The following is a 22,184-nucleotide window of genomic DNA, read 5'->3' on the forward strand; positions in this document are numbered from 1 at the left end:
CCCCCCTTCCTCAGTCTTGTACGGATACTCATAAGAGCTCAACATGTTTTACCGTAATTGAAGTATTTAAACCTTTTCACCTTGTTTCCCTGCAAAATAGGGTGGATCCATCCAGCACTTCTTTACCACCTTCCTATCAACTTTAGAGAGTGTAACGAAAAGGAAGTGCAGCTATACAATAAAACATTAGAACGTCATGCGTGTGATTATGTAAACTGAGTAAAATATAAGAGTAATCGAAGATTGAACTTTTTTTATGAATAAATTGTGACTGTCCACGGAAAAAGATGCCTTAATCCAAAAAATCTCAAACCTTAATTTTCAAATCTTATATTTTAAAGTAAGGAATTAGAACTATTAATGTTTCTTTTAAAGTGCTCACATTCTTTCTTTTCCGCCCGATGTGAATTAATTAATTAGAACTATTGAATAGAACTATGAATATTCTAATTGAAATAGAAAAGTCTAATAAATGGTCCAGAATATTCTTGAATATTATAGTCGAATTGAATAGGACTTTTAATATTTAAAAAAATGTAACAATCTCAGTCATCAAAAATAAAAAGTTATTATGTTACAAAAATTTTCGAAGAGTTTCATTCTTTATTCGTATTTTTTAAAGTCAGCGATTCTTCAAGGAAAATGAAGAGAGAAAATTTTAAAAAAGGTGAATTGTATTAAATTCTTTTTAAAAAGATTAAAAATTAATATAAGATGGGAAAGAAAAAAATATAAACGTGAAAAAAGTTACGACAGTAACACGCGTATTTCTTATTTGCTCCAAATTCATCTTTTCGAGTTCAAAAAATCTTAACCCATCAGGTCTCACGCATATTCACTATCACAATAATGGTGAGAGCCATAATTGTGAGAACCACCATTATTTCAATAAAATAAACGCGCATTCCCGTCCAACACGCTGTTTACTAATTTTAAACCAACCATTAATTTGAAGCCAGTAAATGCACGTGGGAGTTACGCAACCGTTTCCTATTTCTAAGTAAACAGTTTACCTAGATCAATACGACAGATACTCACTTCAAACCTACGATAATTTATTAAATTTAGGAAATACTTTCACGGCATGGAATGTTTCCTTTTTTCAAGTAAACGCTTTCTTTTTTTAAGAGAACGTGGAGCGTTGGCTTGAGAAAACGCTATTTCTTGATCCAAGGTAACTCCGATGTCTTAGTTCAAACTTCCGTTTCTTGTCGATACTTTTTAAGTATCCGGTTTACTTGGTCTAAGACGGCTCCGCCTTTTATTTAGGAAACATTTTTTTCAGTGTAATCGTAAAATTTTTCTCAATTACGAGATACGTCCCTTCCGATGTATTTTGAGCCGCTATGAGTTCAAAAATGGCCTGTATATTTTTGCCTAGTAAAGCACAGTTTTCTAGTAGAACCACTTCCTTCCGAATAAACGCTCAAATTTGACGATTTTCGTCATGCATGCAAAATTTTTTTAATACATTTTTCTGAACCGGTGCAAGCGTGATTCTTCCGTAAGTATATTTTGGTATCTATTAGAGATATAATTTTGGGGAAAAGAACATGAAGATGATCCTATGTGATTGAAAGGCCTTGACCTATTTATTGTTAATAAACTATGTACAGCACAAGGGCATTGAAAGAAGCGTTATTCTTAATCTTCTTGTATTTATGTTTTTATGAGCTGTTAATATACAGCCGAATGGGACAGTGTTTCAAGACAAAAATCGACTTTTCCTGACAAATAGAATGCAATGGGAAAAAAGTGAAGCCCAAGTAGCAGTGATAGCGATAAATTGCGATTTAATCGGAGAATGTACCGCGCTTTTATCGACGTCGATTTATTGCAATATTATCGGATAAAAATCGCGATGAATTGCGAATTCATCGCATTAAATTGCAATGAAATCGCGATTTTATCGACAGCGATTTATCGCAATATTATCGAGAGAAAAATTGCGATAATCTCGACTTTATCGAACGCGATTTTATAGAGACAAAATTGCAATAAATTGCAATTTCTCATCAACGCCCATTAACGCATGAATGACGCTTATGAAATATGTTTCTATGCCGCCGCCGCCGCCGCCGCCGCCCCCCCCCCCCCCCCCTGCAATTAAGATGAAAATGTCCCAACCTCTAAAATCGCCTCTGCATGGTCATAAGGGAAAGGGTATGAGGTGGGGTTGGGAGTGAGGAGAGGAGGAGTGGGGTGACGCGGAGTTTGTTTCGAGGGGTTAAATTACAATTAGCGGAGGTGTAAGAACGATTCGATACGGGGTTTGGATGGTGGGAGGTACGCCCACACTGATTGGTAATGTTACCAAGACAGACTGGTAAGCTTACCTAAAAACCGGTATTTTTACTGGTTTTTTCAGGTAAGAATACCACTTTTATTGGTAATCAATTCCCCGGTAACTTTACCATTTTATCTCGGTGATTCTACCGCACAGTCGATAAAAAATATTGGCGTTTTGACCAAGGTCCATCGGTAACTTTGCTATCTCACTTTTGTTGATAATTTTACCGAGATAGAATGATAAGATTAGAGAACCTTATTTTACCAACCGTATTTCAAGGTATGAACTAAAATACAGAGGGGGGAAAATTAAAAAAAGTTCAATGACAACTCGGTGTCAGTCTACGCAATGACAAAAGTTGTGAGGTTGCGAAGCGCCGATCCATCTAAGAGGCTTGAATTCGCACTCACTAGCCATATAGTAGCATAGCCTAGTGGCAATGTGCTGGCCTCGCTGCGACTCGAGTTTGAGGCTCCGGTGATTTTACGCTCGTCTTCATCAAAGGACTTGACCGGCTGAACCTGACGGAAATCGGCTGAAGACGCGGTGAGATGCAGCGCATACCCCATTTTTTTGGCGATTTTATCGGCGAAAAAATCGTAAAAAAATCGCAATTTAATTTCGAAAAATCGCGATTTTTCCGTCGAAAAATGCCACTTGGGAGGTCAAATTCAGATTCAGCATCCTGTAATTTAGACGAAAGTTTCCATCACAGGTCCAGGAACTTTATAAAATAAAAACTACATCCATGAAAAAAAAAAGTCGAACTCACTTATACTCCCGGGAATAAAGGGCTTCCTAGATAACTGGGGGGGGGGGGGGGTTTGATAGAAAAGAGTGGAGGCCACATTTGGGCTCAGCGACTCAAAATACATCCAAAAGATATATCTTAAACGTCTGCGTGACATTTAACAAACATAAGGCAGGGAGTAACTGTCACGAAAACATCGAAAATTCCCAAAAATAGGTGCTTATTTTCACAACGATACTCAGCTTTTTCAGAAAAATTGTGAGAGTTAAAATATTATATCGATTCCATGTTCGAAATTTTCAGCTTAAATTACCTATTTGCGAGAAATTCTTTAAATTTCCCTGGAAGTGGGAACCGCAGTCCGAAAAAGCATTTACACCCTCGCATTTTTCCGAGAAAAGTGGCTCTTCTAGAAAACAGAGAGGTGATAGACAAAAGTATAGAAGCCATTTTTGAATTCAGCGGCTCAAAATACATCGGAACGGACGTATCTTGTAATTGAGAAAAATTTTACGATTACGTACATTTTCCAGGGTATAACAGTCACGAAAATACCAAAAATGCCAGAAAAATTGCAAATTTTCCCGGAAAATTGGAGGTGATGGGAAAAAATCAAGGTCATTTTCGAATTAAGTGTCTAACAGATAATACGGATCACCTAATCTCGTTATGAGGATATTTGTGTCCTTTTTTGTTCCATTGAGATATTCTGTAGGAATGCGATAAATTTTATAAATGAAATGAAATTGCTGTCATGGGTTTAATTTTGATCACGCAGGGATGATGATGTTATCAAATATACGACGTAGGTATCGAAATGATCTTTTCGGATCCAGTAGCAACCGAACTACACGGCAGTGAAGGGAATTGACGACCCTACACGGGTCACGCGCCGTATGGCACGCACCGTCGCGTCGCTTTTCACAAAAATTACTCTCGTGGGTTTGTTTTTCATCATAAAAATTTGGTTAGGGTATCAAATTTAATCTGAATCAAGCCTACGTCTACTTATTATGACGGAACATTCATATTTATTCGCCTGTTAGGCATTATCTAACTCCAACATTTTCGAAAATTTGCAAATTTTTGTTTCCCCTGGAAATTTTTGAAAAATTATCACGCTGACGCCAAAATTGTTTAAGGAGCTAATTCTTCATGAGTAAATCTGCTCATAAAAAAATTGATTCAAAACGATCGGACAGCAACCGAAATACAGCACATTGAAGGGTCGCGGCGCGGCGGCCGTATAGGGCGCCGAAACCAGTCCCGCGGCGCAGGGTACGCAACTCTCAAGTTGCTCTCACGAGCTTATTTATTATCGCACGAAAATGGTTTTGGTTCTAATTAAAGGCCAACCAATTCTACAGCTCCGTCACAGAAGGCAAAATATCAATTTTCTCGCCTGTAAAAAAGTTATTTGACCTTAAAATTTCCACAAATTTGAAAAAGGAGTGGTATCGATAAGGGCCGATTTTGGCCCCACTTCAAAAAATCATCTGAATCTATATTTTAAGTACCCTAGGTTAGGTGCATTCTGGCGCAAAATGTTTTTGCGACTGTGCATCGTTTCCCTGCCAAAACAGCCGACTCAATATTTTGGCTGAAAAATGGTTTTAATTTTATGACGAGCCCAGAAAAGCTTTGCTTCATGAACACGGGAGATTCATATACGTAATTTTTTGCGTACTTTTCAATGGAACAGGCGACAATTGGCTAAACCCACTTTCAGTGGGTCATTCTGGACATTTTCAACGATTTTTGGGTTTTTTTGGAAATTTTTTACCTGTAACTAGAAAATGGTTAATGATACAACAAAAACGATTGTAGATTCAAAAAGAGCGTAAAAAATCCGTTGGATAAAATTGGTTGGACGTTTTCTTAGCTTGAAATGTCAACACGAAAAACAGCTCTAAACTTGAGAAAACCGAAAAAACTGCATTTTCCATGATTAATTAGTCTTCATTTACACCCAGCGCAATTTTGCCACATCACCAAAATTCAACAGATTTAAGGTACGGAACCTTAGGCGCGTCTGGACGCGGCGTCCTGGTCGCGGCGTCCAGACGCCGATAAATCTGTCTAATGATTTTTGCGCGGGGACGGCACCTTAGCGGCGAAGAGACGCTGCGGAAAACGCCGATCGAGGACGCTCCGATCTGTCGCGAACAGATCGGAGCGAAGACGCCGAGAAATTCCGCTCAGTCCGCTGCCTTTCCTACCGATTTTTGAATGTGTTTAGTTCGACAAACCCACGAATCGATCACAAAGGCCGTGAATTGATCGACAAAAGCCGCGAATCGATCGAAAATTCCGTGAATCGATCGACAAGAGCCGTGGATCGACCGACCCACCCGTGAATCAATCGACAAAAGCCGTGGATAGATCGACAAACCTGTGAGTCTATCGACAAACCTGTGAATCGATCGACAAACCTATGAGTCGATCGACAAACCTGCGAATCGATCGAAAAACCTATGAGTCGATCGACAAACCTGTGAGTTGATCGACAAACCCGTGAATCGATCGACCAAGTTGTGAATCGATCGAATTACGTCGATTGGTTCACGTTTTGGTTTTTCGATCGATTCATGTCGATTGACTAGATACCGGTTTTCCTTTTAATTGTCAATCATTTCTCGTCTATCGATCCACATTTTTTGTCGATCGAATCGACACCCGTTTTTTAGTAATTTGTCCATCGATTGGTGTCGATCGATTCACGTTTTTATTTTTCGGTCGATTTTTGTCGATCGAATCCACACCCTCCTAAAAAAAAGCGCGTACAGCCATTTTCGCGGCCCAGAGCATACTGTCCGATCAACGAAAATTCGAGAAATTGACGGCGGACAGAGCGGAAAAAATCCACGGATTCCGCTCCTAAGGTGCCGTGCTCCAAAATGTGAGCGTCTTCTCGCCCTCGACTCGGTAGCAGAATTTCCGCCGGCGTCCAGGACGCCGCGTCCAGACGCGCCTAAGGTTCCGTAGCTTCAAGTTACATATCAGTACATGAAACACGCAAAAAATTACGGAGTGAAAAAATTGCGCTCATAGTTAAAAATAGACTTTTGTTGAATGGAACCATCCTTTAATTAATTATGAAAATTCCCTAACCCTCCGGGAAGATTCGCCAATCATTCATGGGATACCTGTGTCGAGGTAATTTTTTGCGTACTTTCGATTGGAACGAGTGAAAATTGTGAAATATCACGTTGAATGGGCCATTCAGAGCGTTTTTCACGATTTTTGGCGGGTTTTTTCTGGGGGGTTGGGGTTTTTTGGGGGGTTTGGGGAGCATTTTCAGTTTGTAGTACAACAAAAACAGTAACAAATTCAGAGAGAACGCAAAAAATTCGATAGGATTCGATACTTGACATTCTCTCTCAGCTTGGACTGTCTACACGAAAAACGGTCCCAAAGTCGAGAAACCGGAATAGGTGACAAACTTTCAGGGGTTGTTGTTTGGCTCAAAACAAGCAGAAAAGTTCCGCACCAAAATCCTCTAAGATGCGTGGTTCTCGAGTTATGGGGAGTGCAATTTTTGAAAAAAATACCACACAAGTTCAGTTATGACGTCACAGTGGCTGTCCTAATTGTCGGAACCGAAAAAAGTGTGGTTTCGTAAAGTACTCATCAGTAGCTTAACAAAAGGCTTTTTCGTTTTTTTCGTTTTTTTTTTTTTTTTTTTTTTTGGTAAAGCCCCTACTAATGGAATTTATTTTTTCTTCTTTTTTATTCTTAAACAAGTCAATTTATTGTGTACAAACATATACAAATTGTATACTTAGTATTAAAATACATTAGATTACAGTTAAAAAATTAAATTAAGGTCTTTTATCTATTAGTGACTAACATTGAATGGTCTGTTCGGGGACTTATTGTCAGCCTCCTGCTGGCACACCCAAAACGCCCTCTGACATTTCTTCGGTAAAAAATGATGGAGTTATTGACTTTTAGAAAAAATACCGTTTTACCTGACCTCCTACTCTTACTCCTACTCCTGAATGCACCTACCCTAGGGTACTTAAAATACGGGTTCAGATGATTTTTTGAAGTGGGACCAAAATCGGCCCTAATCGATACCACTCCTTTTGATTTTTCCCAATTTTAAAGAAAATATAAGTCCAACAGAAAAATGGGTAATGAATAAACTTATTCTCCAAGAAAGTACGTATCATTGGAAAAAAAAAATTGTTCAAAATCGGATCGATACCTAGTATTCAACGTACCGCGTTTTGAAAAAAAACAAAATGACGGACTTTAACGGCCGCCATCTGGCTCCAGTCGCGGGTCTCAGAATGTTGCCCCTTCCGGAATTACTCCTAATGCACCACCAATGAGCCCTGAAAGCGGCATATTCCAATCAAAAAGTGCAGGGTTTTTACAATTTTCGGATTGAAGGCAACGGGCTATTTGGATCATACCTATACTTTTTAAACTATTAATTTCTCCATTTCTGTCCTTGAAATTTTTGTATAAGATTTAGGTGACCTCTACAGTAGGGCCTATATTTAAGAAGGAACAGCTGAAGAATGTATTTTGACTAAATCTTGAAAATTGCAATACAAATTTAAAAAAAAAAAAATTAACAGAAAAAATAATCTTGTGAGGTCGACACTGAACCAATGTACGCATATACATGACTAACTTTTCGCTTTTCTATTAAATTTTGTATAGATTTTACAGAACATGGAAAAAAAAAGAAATCTATTCATGGTGTGAAAGGATGCGATATAAGGGTGTGGCCTCTTCTCAAACAGCTGACTCCTCTCTCTGGAAAAATACATTTTTAAAAAATTTGCTGGAAGATTTTCAACAATATTAGGTGTTATATAGGTAAACATTGTGATGGCTACTTACGAGCGAGCTGATTTCCCGCAGAAGTTGCTGAACTCTTTCTTCTTTTACTTTTAATTCGTTCATTAGGGCTTCATTTTCTGAACGAATCGAAGTTAATTTTGACCTCAATTCAGAATTTTCCACCGTCAGATGTTGTTGCTGTTTTTCCTATAAATTAAATGACTAACATTCAGTGTGACTTCTTCTGAAAAACATTCAGTTCAATTCATTTTCAATAATTCATCCATTCCATCAAACACGATGTGGTTAAGAAAGCTACACATGATATTAAATAGATGGAGCAAGACCATCACTCATCGAAACACACTGGAATTTTTGTTGAAAATTCTAGGAACAAGATCAGCACATACGGATATAACACACTTAAAAAAAAAAATTAAAATTTGCGTACATGTGTTGTTGCAGAAGTTTTAAACTTCATTGATAATTGAATTCTCATTGACTTTTTAGATATCTGTCGAGAAAGAGAAGAAAAAAATTCGCCTTTTCCTAGTCTGATACGCTGTCTTGGTAAAAAAGCAAGAATATTCAAACACCTCCGAAACAAAATGTTTACAAGGATTTTTTTTTTGACGAGATTTTTTTTTTTTTTTTTCAGCAATACAATATATTTTGCCTCGTGATTATGAACTCGTCATGATAATGACCAACTCAATCATACCACTCAACATAAATGATGAATGATTCTGCATATTTCTCAAAGTAACTCTCACCCACTCGACTAATTTATCATACTTTTCATGGAATCTTCGGAGAACATGGCAGAGGAGGGAAATAGTAATTATAGTCAGCATTAAAAGGACGGATGAGGCAAAGAAAAAAACATAAAATTGGTAAAGTGAATTTTATGAACTGCACTCAAAACAGTAGTCATAGAGGTACATGGGTTCTCATTCTACGTGAAGGGGGATGTAACCTAGATAATGATGGCCTCACATTTTTGGCAACCATTTGTTGGCATCTTGCCATGTGGAAGAGGCGACTGAATGTTTTTTCAAAGAGAGTGATATGACTATGATAGAAATACTTCAATAATCTTAGGATTCACTGATCATCCGTTCCTCCCACAAAATGACCAAAATAACATTTTTTCACAAGTCTGTGACAGTATTAGAATTCCACTGAGGCGGTATTGTTTCTTCCCCAATTAGATGAGATGGCGCAAAGCTGAAGAATGGGAACTAGCTGCTTCAGCTCGCTACGCTCGCTTGCGCCGCTAGCCGGTGGCTTCGCCCCCAGCCTGGACCCCCAGTCACTCGCTCCGCGAGTGAATGTTGGCTCGCTTCGCGAGCCAAATGTTGCTACTATGAATAATTAGTGGACTTCCTGAAAGAAAATTGATACATTCAAAAACAAAGAATAAGAAACTAATAATGATAAACACCTACTTCTAGAAAAAGAAACATCCTTGAAAAATAAATAACACTCCTAAGAAAAAAATCAAAACACTTTGTGAAGATTTAACGGTGCAAAAGGGTGAAGATTAATTACCGATTCTCTTGGAAGAACACATGAGCTGCTGACAAAAGTTAATTATTAATAAAACCTGTGCTGCCGTAAAAAGGAAAATTATCTTCTGAAAAAGAAACATCAAAATTAAGTAATTTTCATGTACAAAAAAAAAAAACTAAAGACAAAATCAAGAAAGCAAAACTCTAGACGCACTAATAAGAAACCTGGACAAACCGAGAACTGATTATGAGCAATGCGACGGAGGAAGTGCGTAGCAGGTGTTCCGAGTCAGGCGGCATAAGGAAAGGAGGTATACTGCCACGGGACCCGTGCCAGAGTAGATGGGTGACACGTGTTAACGGCAGGTAGGGATGGGTTTACGTGGAGAGGGAAACGGAAAATCAGAGGGTGGGAGGTCCCCCAACCATATAACTCGTCCAGCGGCAAAGATGCAAATATTTCGTTATCAAATCGAGGTAAATTTTGCAACATCGGTCGCGCGAATCGAAAAACCAAGGGATGTTGGCACATCTACAGCCTAAGAGCTTTCATTTAAAACAAATCCGAGGAAAATCGGTCCAGTAGTTTCCGAGATCGAATTAGCACAAACTGAAGAAGGACAAAAAAAAGCCTTAGGATATTAAATATATAGAAGATAGAATAGATAGTAATGTAATGTAAGAGAAAAATTAGCATACCCCACTGACAGCAGAGAGACGTGTTGATGTGACTATAGATGAACAAGTGCCCACCAGTTCCCTATTACTGGATACAATGTCATTTCGTAGTTTCACTAAATCTCTCTCTGTTGCAACTTGTATTTCAGTGAACTGCCTTTTAAATGATACGATATCCCGCCAAACATTCAACAGCCTGCTATGTTCTGTGGCACAATATTCCGAAAAGTACTGAAACAAACGGAAACTTATGGGTTAAATACTTGCTTCAGCCTCGCTGTAACATAAAATAAAAGTAAAATAAAAATTTTAAAAAAAGTAAAAATCCCCTAGCTTGGTAGAGGAAGTACACCGACATCAATTTTTTTTTGTTTCTCCCTCCTCCCTCCTCCCTCCAACGACTTCACATAACCCTCCCACCTCCCGAATGTCTGTATTTTAGGGTAGGGAATGGAGGAGCTTAGTGAGGATAAAACAATTTTCTAGTAGCTTCGACATGGGTTATCTGTCCCTTACTTGCGCGAAAAAAGTAAAGTGATGGGCCTTTGCAAACTTTTACCAGAGCAAAAATAAGAGTTGTCTCATTCAGTAAATGTCTCAAAAATCACGATGATCACATTGGTAAAGTTGGAGAAGCATTCCTTACTTCACAATCTGCGTGAGAAATTTGCATTTTTTTTTAGCTTCCCGCTTCAAAAACGATACTACGGCTCAGGTAAACATTTCGTCCGAAGTGTCGTTCTAGGTAGGGTCCCTATGAGCAGGTACTCCGTGTATTACTTTTAAATTACCGTGTATTTAAATGGGGGAGTACGACTTTTCCAAAACGGGGTTTTTGGATGTTAACGGATTACAAATGACATGAAAATTTTTCTAAATTTTCTAGGTAGGTTGCTTAAAATATTTGTAAAGTCTCGACCCTCCTATCTCACAGGTTCTGGGAGAAAATTTCGGTGAAAGTTGACTCTACTCTAAGAAATTTCCCGCGCATAGTTTGAATTGCGGAAGAAAAATAGTTCGTAGTTTACAACACTCATTACTTTAAGAAAAAATTTCAGGTATTGATTCTAGAATTAAACTTACGTTTAACACTTTTTTCAAGCTTTTAAAATTATTAAGGTTAATCTTCAGCTGTAGTTCTGAAAAAATCCACCACGTCGCGCTGCTAAAATCCGACTCCGAAATCAGTGATTATTTAAATATCACATTCAGTCTTACACAGTCTCACATCAGTCTTAAATTCTAAGACTCATAAGTTCTAGCAGCATACGTCTGGAATCCTTAGAAACAAACGCGAGCTTTGAAAGTTTAATAATAAAAAATACAATTTGATCCCAGTTTCTCTTACGGGATTTCTTCAAATGCGAGAGAGACAGCTCATGGTGGGAGAGAGATACCTGCAACTGCTGAGAGCGATCGATCGCGATTGGTTGCATCAAGGTCATCATGCTTAACCCTACTTTTTTCTGGGATCAAATGTCAGAGCTTCAGAAGTTTCTTTTTACATCGTTTTTAGTGTCAATAGGAAGAAGAATATTATGGCTAGAACTTATGACTCTTCGATTTAAACAGAAGTTCCCCTAACTTTCATAAAAGCTCAAGGACTTACGTGGAGCTGTACGAACTCTAATAGCGTGGACCAAAAACCAAAACACAGCGGTGGCGCCCCCTGCGCGGAGAAATTTCTTACTTCACGCAGCTGTAGATAACCCTTAAGAGTTTTTGAACGCAACCCGTCTAGATTTTCAATCATGTGGTTGTAACGCGGTCGCGCATCGATCATGCACTGCGCGGCACTACTTGCACACCTCCAATCGCCACCTGTCGCTATTGGTCGTACGATATTTGGAGGTAGCGCGCGTGATTGGCCATCCGCGTCGCCCATAAGAAGTAAAATTAGAAGCGTTCTGGAGGGTGCTAGGTCATTTTTCCTAATTTTTTTTTCTACATCAGGTTTTCCTATTACTTTTTTCCTACTCGTTTTTTGTCCTATTACAGTAAGTCCTACGAGTGAGATGTCCCACTGGCTTTTTTCCTAAGGGTGTTTGTCCTAATAATTCAATAATAATTGAAACGTAAACATGAGCAGAGTAGAGGGAAATTTTTCAGAAAGAGTAAAGTTTTCTCAGCGAGCCGAATATAAGTGCGTGAACAGGAGATGTGCGCGCAGGCACGTAATTTCAAGCGCGCAGGACGGAGAGCAGCACCGGGTTGTAAGGCCGGTGATGGAAGCTCATCCGAGCGCTTGAGTGGACTGGATCAGGCGGTGGGCGCCTGATAGGCAGGCAATCCGCGACAGTGGGCGCGGCGTCTTCAGTTTGTGCGCTTGAAGCGCGGTGAAGACCCCCAAGGGATACCCCCAGGGCTTGCCTAAGCGAATCGCTCGGACGGATATCGCGATGAGGCGATTGCGGGTTGCTCCGTGCAGCGCTGTACGCGGCCAGGCACGGGAGCCACTGTGGAGTCAACAGCGTTGGGAGCTGGACTGAGAAGTCAACAGCGTTGGGAGCTGGACTGAGAAGTCGACAGCGTTGGAAGCTGGACTGAGAAGTCGACGGCGTTAGAAGCCGGACTGAGAGTCGACAGCGTAAGAAGCTGGACTGGGAAGTCGACGGCGTTAGAAGCCGGACTGAGAAGTCGACGGCGTTAGAAGCCGGACTGAGAAGTCGACAGCGTAAGAAGCTGGACTGGGAAGTCGACGGCGTTAGAAGCCGGACTGAGAGTCGACAGCGTGAGAAGCTGGACTGGGAAGTCGACAGCGTTGGGCGCTGGACTAGATGCTTCTTCTTGGAGACCTGAAAGAGAAGTGGTGAAAATTCACTTACCAAGGTGCTCAAGCTTGGTTGAGGAGTGAATGGTGGATCACACTTTGCATGGGCCGCGCCGCTGGGATGCCGTCAAAATCAGACGACGGGAGAGAGCGGCGGAACGTCTAAAGCTGGGTACGTCAACGCGATCTAGCGGACAGCGGCGTCGCGACGCCGCGAGGTAGGGCGCGCGGGTTGCGGGGGAGCGCGGCCGCGAGAAGATGAGCGCGGCGGCGAGGAGGGGGGAGCGCGGGTCGCGGGGAAGGAGCGACCGCGGCGCGGAGTCGGCCGACGGCGAGGCCGGTACTGGCCGAGCCATGTCCACGGCGTGAACATGTACCGCCCCCCATGAGGCCCGTTAAGGGCTCATCATACAAGGAAAAATAAAGAAGAAATTAAAATTCGCTGAGAACAATGATATTTACAAAGAAATTGAAAAAACTGATTAAGATTTAAGAAGGCTGAGAAATCGCTTCCAAAATTTAGTTTTAGAGGGTCCCAGTTTTTGGGGTTTGTCCCGGTCAGTTTCTAAGCGTTCATCAGGTACTGTTTCCTTTGATTTAGAAGCAACTGGCGGTTTAAGACATGATTGCTGTGACGTTTTTGTGTCTTTAGTAGATCCTTGTGTCAGTCCTTGCTCACATGAAGAGTTTTTGTTACTCAGCTGACGAGTATTTTTAGGCCGGACTGCGGTTGTCTCGCCTGCGGTATGGAGATTAGATCGTTCCTGGCACCATGAGTCAAAGTTTGGAGATGCTAGTTGGGGACAAGCATCTTTCGGGAGGGGCCCTTTCAATGGGCGGCGTCTGGCGGGTGGGGCGAAGCGTGGCTTCGCGGGTTTTTTTGCATTCTCTCGGAGAGAATTATCGTCAGAGAGCTTGTCTGAAGTGTGGACAGAGTTAAGCTTTCTGGTAGCACTCCAAGAGACGCACTCTGTGGGCTTCTTCGGGAGTAGCGAGAATTTAGAGGATTCTGTTTTTCTCCAATCGAAGGACTTGTGGGATCCAGGCTGGATCACCGGAGCCCGGGGAGGTGTTGCGTTAAACAAACATGTAATTAGTGAGGTTTGAGTTCTTTCGCATGTCGGGGCTGAGCCCATCAGGACAGCTCCGAGGGGTGTTACAAACACCGTGGGAAGCGAGGGTCCTAGCGGGTGCGGTGGACCGACGATGAGGGCAGAGAATAATTCTGCGCCGATCAGCACGTCTATAGGGCCTGGCTGATCGAAGGTAGGGTCGGCAAGGTTCCATTCCTTAACTAGATCCTTCACCGAGGCGGCGATGGCCGTGGAAGGAGTGGAGTTTGTGATCGTCTGGACCACAGTGACTGGGTGGTTCTTGGCCACAGGCTTGTGGCGCACAGATGCCAGCGTGACGTGGAAACGGCCAAAGGTTTCGACACGATTCTCGGCTAAGCCACTCATTGCGTTCATGGGAGACTGGACATTCAAACCGAGCTTGTCAGCGCACTCGCGGGTGATCAGAGTGCCTTGTGAGGCTGAATCCAAAATCCCGCGGACCAAAACCGATCCTTTGCGAGTTTTTATGCGCAGTCTGGCGGTGGCCAAGAGAATGGTAGAAGAAGTTTTGCTGGCACTGAGCAGGACCTTCTCCTGGGAGGAACCTGAGGACGCCGGGCTGTCAGAGGTAGCATCCGGGTCGTCAGAGTTGTTTACCGGAGACTCTTCGTGGAGAAGAGTGTGGTGCTTTTTGGAACAAAGCATGCAACGGCGAGGTGAGACACACGACTCGACAAAATGAGTGTTCAGACAGTTAATACACCTACTTGCACTCTTTATGAATTCTCGACGCTGAGAAATGGGTTTGGCGCGAAAGGCGGAACAGTCAAAGAGTCGGTGTCTTTCTGGGCAACACGGGCATTGCGGTTGGCGTGCGCGGTCGGTCTGAGGCTTGCTGTGATCGTCTCTATCCTCTTGCTCGTGCTCAGAGGAGGAGTCAGAGCTATCAGACGACCCATCGCATGATACCAAAACTTTGGTGCCGTTGGGTGAGCGAGACTTGGCTCTGGAGCCTTTGACTCTATTTTTGCGGGGTGCGGGATTGGCATTAGTCTCATGGCATGAAACTAGAGCCTTAGCCTCTCTGCGATTGGGAGGGCTATCTTCGGTGCTGCGACGTTCCTTCTCCAGGAAGCTAAGGAGTTCGTCCAGCTTGGGGTAAGAGGGATCAGCTCCTCGGTAGTCCTCTAGCCTTTGCTTCAGGCGAGTGGACAATTTTCGCACTATTAGGGCGCTCAACAGACCACTGTAAGAGTCTGGAGGGTGACCGAGGGCTTGGAGCGCTTGGGAATGTTCCCTGATCTTGGTGATCAGCGCAGGTATTTGCTCGAAGCGTTGGGCATCAGGGAGGTCTAAGAGACCATTATAGTGATGGAACACGTGGCGACGCTCAGAATGATAGCGTTCACAGAGCAGCGTCCAAGCGACGTCGTAATTGGCATCTGTGATGTCTAGCCCGGTGATGAGTGCAAGAGGATCACCTTTTAGGCTGCCGAGCAAATATTGAAATTTCTGGACTGCCAGGAGTGAGGGGCTGGTGTGAACCGATGCCTTATAAAGGTTATACCAGGTTCGCCATGCACCCAAATCTCCGCTGAATTTCGGGAGCTCTAACTTCGGTAGTCGGATGGAGGACACGGAGAAAGAAGTATTGTTGAGCGTGGAAACGCCTGCTAAGGCGGGCAGCGTCTTCCGCAGGAATGAGCGCTGAGCTTCATCGAAGAGGCGGTCAAATTCAGCCTGCAGAATTTCCACCTCAATCTCAGACTCGGGTGGCAGAGAGGTATTCAACAGGATTATTTGATCCTGGAACTCCTCGAAGCGTTCTCTCAGCACGTCTAAACGATTGAAGGACGGCCGGAAGGTCTCTATTTCTTCCGCTGGGATTGCTCGGGTAAGGTCGGCGTGAATGGCTCTCAGCTGTGAGAGCACCATCGACCTTTTAGCCTTCAGCGAGAGCGAGGATATGCGCGTCGCTATATCCAAATCGCCGTCGTTCTGATTGGAGTTTTCTCCGCCGTCTGCCATACTGGAAAGTTGGAAGCGAGTGGCGTGTCCAGAGGACTGATGTCTGCCGTCTCTCAAGGAAGTGTGCTTGCCTCAAAAGATCCGGCTCGGAGGACCATATATGTGCGCGCAGGCACGTAATTTCAAGCGCGCAGGACGGAGAGCAGCACCGGGTTGTAAGGCCGGCGATGGAAGCTCATCCGAGCGCTTGAGTGGACTGGATCAGGCGGTGGGCGCCTGATAGGCAGGCAATCCGCGACAGTGGGCGCGGCGTCTTCAGTTTGTGCGCTTGAAGCGCGGTGAAGACCCCCAAGGGATGCCCCCAGGGCTTGCCTAAGCGAATCGCTCGGACGGATATCGCGATGAGGCGATTGCGGGTTGCTCCGTGCAGCGCTGTAAGCGGCCAGGCACGGGAACCACTGTGGAGTCAACGGCGTTGGGAGCTGGACTGAGAAGTCAACAGCGTTGGGAGCCGGACTGAGAAGTCGACAGCGTAGGAAGCTGGACTGGGAAGTCGACGGCGTTAGAAGCCGGACTGAGAAGTCGACAGCGTTTGAAGCCGGACTGAAAAGTCGACAGCGTAGGAAGCTGGACTGTGAAGTCGACGGCGTTAGAAGCCGGACTGAAAAGTCGACAGCGCAGGAAGCTGGACTGTGAAGTCGACGGCGTGAGAAGCTGGACTGGGAAGTCGACAGCGTTGGGCGCTGGACTAGATGCTTCTTCTTGGAGACCTGAAAGAGAAGTGGTGAAAATTCACTTACCAAGGTGCTCAAGCTTGGTTGAGGAGTGAATGGTGGATCACACTTTGCATGGGCCGCGCCGCTGGGATGCCGTCAAAATCAGACGACGGGAGAGAGCGGCGGAACGTCTAAAGCTGGGTACGTCAACGCGATCTAGCGGACAGCGGCGTCGCGACGCCGCGAGGTAGGGCGCGCGGGTTGCGGGGGAGCGCGGCCGCGAGAAGATGAGCGCGGCGGCGAGGAGGGGGGAGCGCGGGTCGCGGGGAAGGAGCGACCGCGGCGCGGAGTCGGCCGACGGCGAGGCCGGTACTGGCCGAGCCATGTCCACGGCGTGAACAGGAGATTTTACAAGCTGAGCCTTCTATACCCTCAATATAAGGAGGAGGATGAAGCTCCACTACTTACGGGCATGCGGCTACAATTTTAACTTGTGAGGTACCTATGTTGTTTTTTTACTTTCTCGATCCCCTAGTTTTAAAATTGAATTTCGGACAAATGCCCCTAGGAAAAAAGCCAGTAGGACATCTCACTCGTAGGAGTAACTGTGATGGAACAAAAAACGAGTAGGTAGGAGAAAAGTATTGGGAAAAATTGCAGTAGGAAAAAATGTTTTAGGAAAAATTACTTGCCACCTTCTGGAGTACCCGCTCGTAGAATATAGGAACCCTAGTTTTAGCCGACTTGTATACTACACAATATTCAACATGGCCGACACCAATCCGCCAAAACCCGAGTGCCTAGACGAGATTCTAACCATTTGTCGACAAACAAATGTTTTTACATTCACGATTTCTTCGCTTTGATAAAGATCCGCTTTGATTGCATCAAAAACATTGAATCACACTAGGCTTTGTCTCGACGGCGCGACAGTTGAGGGAATTAGGTGCAACTGTTCCGAGTTTGTTGCACAAATCGAAGTTCCCGGTCTCGACGCGCTCGCATACGTTCTTAGAACTTTTAGGCGGGAATATTTGAGCAACATTAATTTTTTTAGGTTAAACGATGTCAACTGAGGTAACTGAACTGATAATTATGAACGGTAGGTGGATATTTTGCGTTATTTCGACCAGGTAAAAACAAATTTGCTACAAAATTTAAAAATGATTTCGGTTTATACGCCTCCTCAAATTTGTGTTTTTTAATTTCTAAAGTTATTAAAGACTTTTTCAGACTTCTTAACTTGATGCTTTCAATATTACATATTCACTTTAAATTTAAATTCTGACGAAATTTTCCAAATTTAATTTTGCCAAGTGGCTTCGTAAATAAATCAGCTGCGTTCTCATTAGAATAAATTTTTATAATATCAATAACTCCCTTTCTATAGTTGTCATTAATGAAATGATAATGATTCTCAATATGTTTTGAGTTTTTGGTAAAATTTCCACGCTGAGCTATGTCTAAGGCTCCCGAGTTATCTTCAAACACTTCAATTGGCGTTTTAATTTCAATATCGAAAAATGTAATTAATTCTTTAACAAATAATAATTCTGAGATGGCTTCCAACAAAGCAACATACTCAACAAATGTGCTACTTTTAGTAACAATATTCTGTTTTTTTTTCTTCCAAAACACTAAGTTTCCAAAAAAATTTATGACAAATCCAGAAGTCGATTTCCTATCTACACAATCCTCGGCCCAATCAGAGTCAGAGTAACAAACTAAAATTTCCAGATTAGCAGATTTTTTATCAATTAATTTCGTATCCTTTGTCAAATATAAGTATTTCAGTAAACGCAGAGCATATTTAAAGTGTGTTTGATCATAAGCAGTCATAAACCTACTCAAATAGTTTACAGACAATGCAAAATCTGGCCGTGTTGCACAACTAACATAAAGAAGTGCTCCAATTAGGTTTCTGTAAGGTAAGTCTCCACATTCAATAGCTGGTTCCAATTTTAAGTTTTCTTCCATTGGTGTCTTATACAATTTGCTATTTTCTATGCCACATTTACGAGCTAGAGATTCAATATACCTATTCACTTTGACTAAGTGTCATTTCCTGTGTGTGCAGATTGTAATTTACATCTATTCCTAGATATCTTTTAATTTTACCAAGATCTTTCATATGAAATTTTGCTTTTAATTTGTTTTTTACATCATTGATGCACGACATACTTTTACTACAAACTAGTAAATCATCGACAAATATGATAATATAGACAACTTCACCGTTTTGATTTTTCAGTGCATAAAGACAGATTTCTATTAAACATCTTTCGAAACCTAAGTTTATCAAATGATCATCAAAACAATCATACCACACCCGTGGGCTTTCTTTCAATCCATACAAAGCCTTTTTTAGCCTGTTGACTTTTCCTTCTACTTTTGTAAAACCTGGTGGCTGGTTCACATAAACTTCAGAATTTATTTTACTGTTTAAAAATGCCGTTTCGACATCCATTTGATGTATATCTAATCCATTCTGACGAAAATATGACAACAACACTTTCAAAGTTTCCATCCCTGCCACAGGAGATTATGTCTCCTCTGTTAATGCTGTCTGTTGAAAACCTCTCACAACAAGCCTAGCTTCATGATTGTTTTCTGCCTTCTTAGTAACAATCCATTTAACATTTAATACTTCTTTATCTACTGGTTTGTTCACAAGAGACCATGTATCATTTTTATTTAAATTTTTAAGTTCCTTCACCATTGCCTCATTCCATTTGTCAGCTTCATTACTCTTCATTGCCTTCTCATAGGTTAAAGGTGAGGTAGCATAACAATAATTGACATAAATTAAGTTATTGTAAATGAAATCATCCTTGATATTGGATTTCCTTGGCCTAGCAGATCTTCTTAAGGTTTCATTATGTGCGTTTGCTTCACTGTCATCTACATCGTTTGCTTCACTGTCATCTACATCTTTACACAAATTTTTATTTTCATTGGGTTCATCTGATTCATTATCTGTCTTGAGGCCAATGGAATTGACATCGCCTTCTACAAATTCAACGTGCCTCGCAACAAAAACTTCGTTGTTTGCAAGTACTCTGTAACCTACATTTTTATATCCGACTAATATTCGTAAGTCTGCTTTTCTGTCGAATTTGGACTCTCTCTTCACATCTGGGACTCTTATAAATACTTTGCTCCCGTACAGTCTTAAATTACTAACATCAGGTTTTTTATTCATAAAAATCTTATGAGGAGTTTTAAGCTCATAAGTATTGGCTAAGGTACAATTTTTCAAGTATGCTGCAGTCTTTACTACTTCGGGCCAGTATTTTAAATCAATATTTGCCTCTGACAATAAGCATCCAGCTGTATCCATAATGGAACGATTGAATCGCCCTGCACTTCATTAAGCTCATGAACGTAAGGTGGACAAGGTTCTAGAAAAATACCTTTGCTTTTTGCAAAAGAGTAAAAGTTGGAATTGATATACTCTTTTCCATTATCCAGTCTCAGTTTCTTTATCGTTTTACGTGTTAGATTACAAACTTCATTATAATATTCTGTGAAACAATCAAGAACTTGGTCTTTTGATTTGATGCAATACACTTTAGCAAGTTTAATATTATTATCAAGGAATGAAACAAAGTATTTCACCAGAGTAGGCTGTGGTCTTATGGGGACCATTCACATCCGTATGCACTATTTCTAATATTTCCTTTGCTTTAGCTCGATTATTTTTAAAAGGCAGATTTGACAGTTTACTGTGTATACAAATGGAACATTTCATAAAGGTAGATTCTAAACACTGTGGGCCTCCCTCTAACAAATTATCCTTACAAAGTAGATTTAGATATTTGAAATTTACGTGTCCTAACTTACGATGCCACTTTTCTTTTGCTGAAATTTTTCTTGAATTCTTACACGAGAACACATAACTCTCTGAAGAACAAGTGTGGATCAGACCTCTCAACTTATATAAACTGCCTTCTTTAACAGCAACAGCTATCAATTATCCATTTTGGTTATAAATCTTTGACGTACTCCCTTTCGATATTATTTTATTTTTCTGTGTAACTTTGGCGTAGCTCATCAAATTTGCTTTCATTTCTTTAACATAGAAAATATTCGGAAGAGTAACTGGTAAATTTTGTCCATACACTGAAAATGAAACTTCTACCTTTCCTATTTTAGTTGCCTTTAAGAAGCGGCCGTCTCCAATCTTGACATTTACTGGATCCTTTAATGTGATACTCTCACAAAAATATTCATCACCAGTGATTATATGATCTGTGCAACCACTATCTAGGAGCCAATCTGTTTGATTATCATTGCTTAAATTTTGTAGTATTACATGAAATACCAGTTGTGTTCACCACCACATTAAAGCAGTTACCGCTATCACTGACTTCAGAGCTACTTTGATCCTGCCACCTTTGTCCCCGGTTGCCTCGATACCAGCTCCGATTTCCTCTGTACTGTCCTCGTTGACCTCCACGGAAATGACCTCTTTGACCTTCATGATGGCTTCTGTTCCCCCGGGTATGCCTCTTCTTGGAGCATGACCACCACGACCTCGATTGACACCATGATTACAGCTCTGCTGGTAATGTCCGTAGTTACCACAATCATGACGAGTTACATGTTGCACCTCTTGAACACACTCGGATTGATAATGGCCTCGCTTACCGCAGGAATAACAGGTCATAGTCTTATGCGAAGCTACTCCAGTCACAAAAACACTTCCGCTCTCACCAGATTGATTATTATTGGCATCATCACTATACTGTTCTACTTTTGTCTTCAACTCCAGCTTACTTTTCAAGTAATCTACCGTTCGTTCAGCTTTCGGTAAAACGTCCATCATGTCACCAATATGACTCAAGGATGGTGGCAAAGCCTTCAGCATATAATTCAACTTTTTCAGACACAGTTGCTCCAGCATTCTTCAACTCGTGTATGCCCTTTTCAAATTCCTTAAAAAATTTCGTAGGGTCAGTCTTCTCTTTCAATTTCAAATTTTCTAAATTAGAACGACAGACAATCTGGAGCGCAGTTGACTCTTTCAGATAGGTACATTTCATCGAATTTTTTCATTATTTCATAGGCACTTTTGCAATCACTCACATATTCCAGATGTCTATCAAGAATAGCACTGTAAATGAAGTTTGTAGCCTTTACATCCATGTGCTCCCAGTCCTCTTCTTCTTTCTGCTTCTTCTTTCCTTCCACTGTCACTTTGCACTTTTTGAACTCCAAAAATTTCAAAACGCGCTTTTTCCAGTTTGTGTATAAATTACCGTCGAAAATGGGTAACATAACATCGTCACAAAACATTTACGAAACATCATTAAAAACGTTTCAATAAATATTTCTTAGATATATTGTGACAACGTTGTTAAACATTATTAGTCAGGGAGAAATACGATTTGACCCGGAACAAATTGCTTAACAAATTTTTCCGATGTAAACATCATCAGTAGGTCCTCCTGAACAACATACCAAAAGTTTACCACAGTCCGACCCCGGAACACCCCCCAAAATGCCTAAATTTCAAAATGGCGGCCATAATAAGGCCTCTGGGATTTCGGTTTTGTAAAATGCGCATATAGTGTCATGTGAGGTATCAATCCCTACGTAATTTTGGTTGTAGAACTCAGATATGAGATCAGGCAGATGATGTGCTG

At 41.7% G+C, this 22,184-nt stretch overlaps 1 protein-coding gene across 9 annotated transcripts in view; it reads right to left on the bottom strand.

The window, feature by feature from the left end:
• Root (ciliary rootlet coiled-coil, rootletin) overlaps nt 1-22,184 on the bottom strand; it is a 348,852-nt gene that overhangs the window by 126,805 nt on the left and 199,863 nt on the right. For all 9 annotated transcript variants that reach the window (XM_072305010.1, XM_072305017.1, XM_072304988.1 and 6 more), the window contains 2 exons: nt 10,049-10,258; nt 7,899-8,045 (listed from right to left, as the gene is read on the bottom strand). In XM_072305010.1, the coding sequence (XP_072161111.1) occupies nt 7,899-8,045; nt 10,049-10,258 (357 nt within the window). The remainder of the gene's footprint in view (nt 1-7,898; nt 8,046-10,048; nt 10,259-22,184) is intronic.

This window comes from Bemisia tabaci, chromosome 1 (assembly GCF_918797505.1).
Source record: "Bemisia tabaci chromosome 1, PGI_BMITA_v3".
NCBI classification, from domain to species: domain Eukaryota; kingdom Metazoa; phylum Arthropoda; class Insecta; order Hemiptera; family Aleyrodidae; genus Bemisia; species Bemisia tabaci.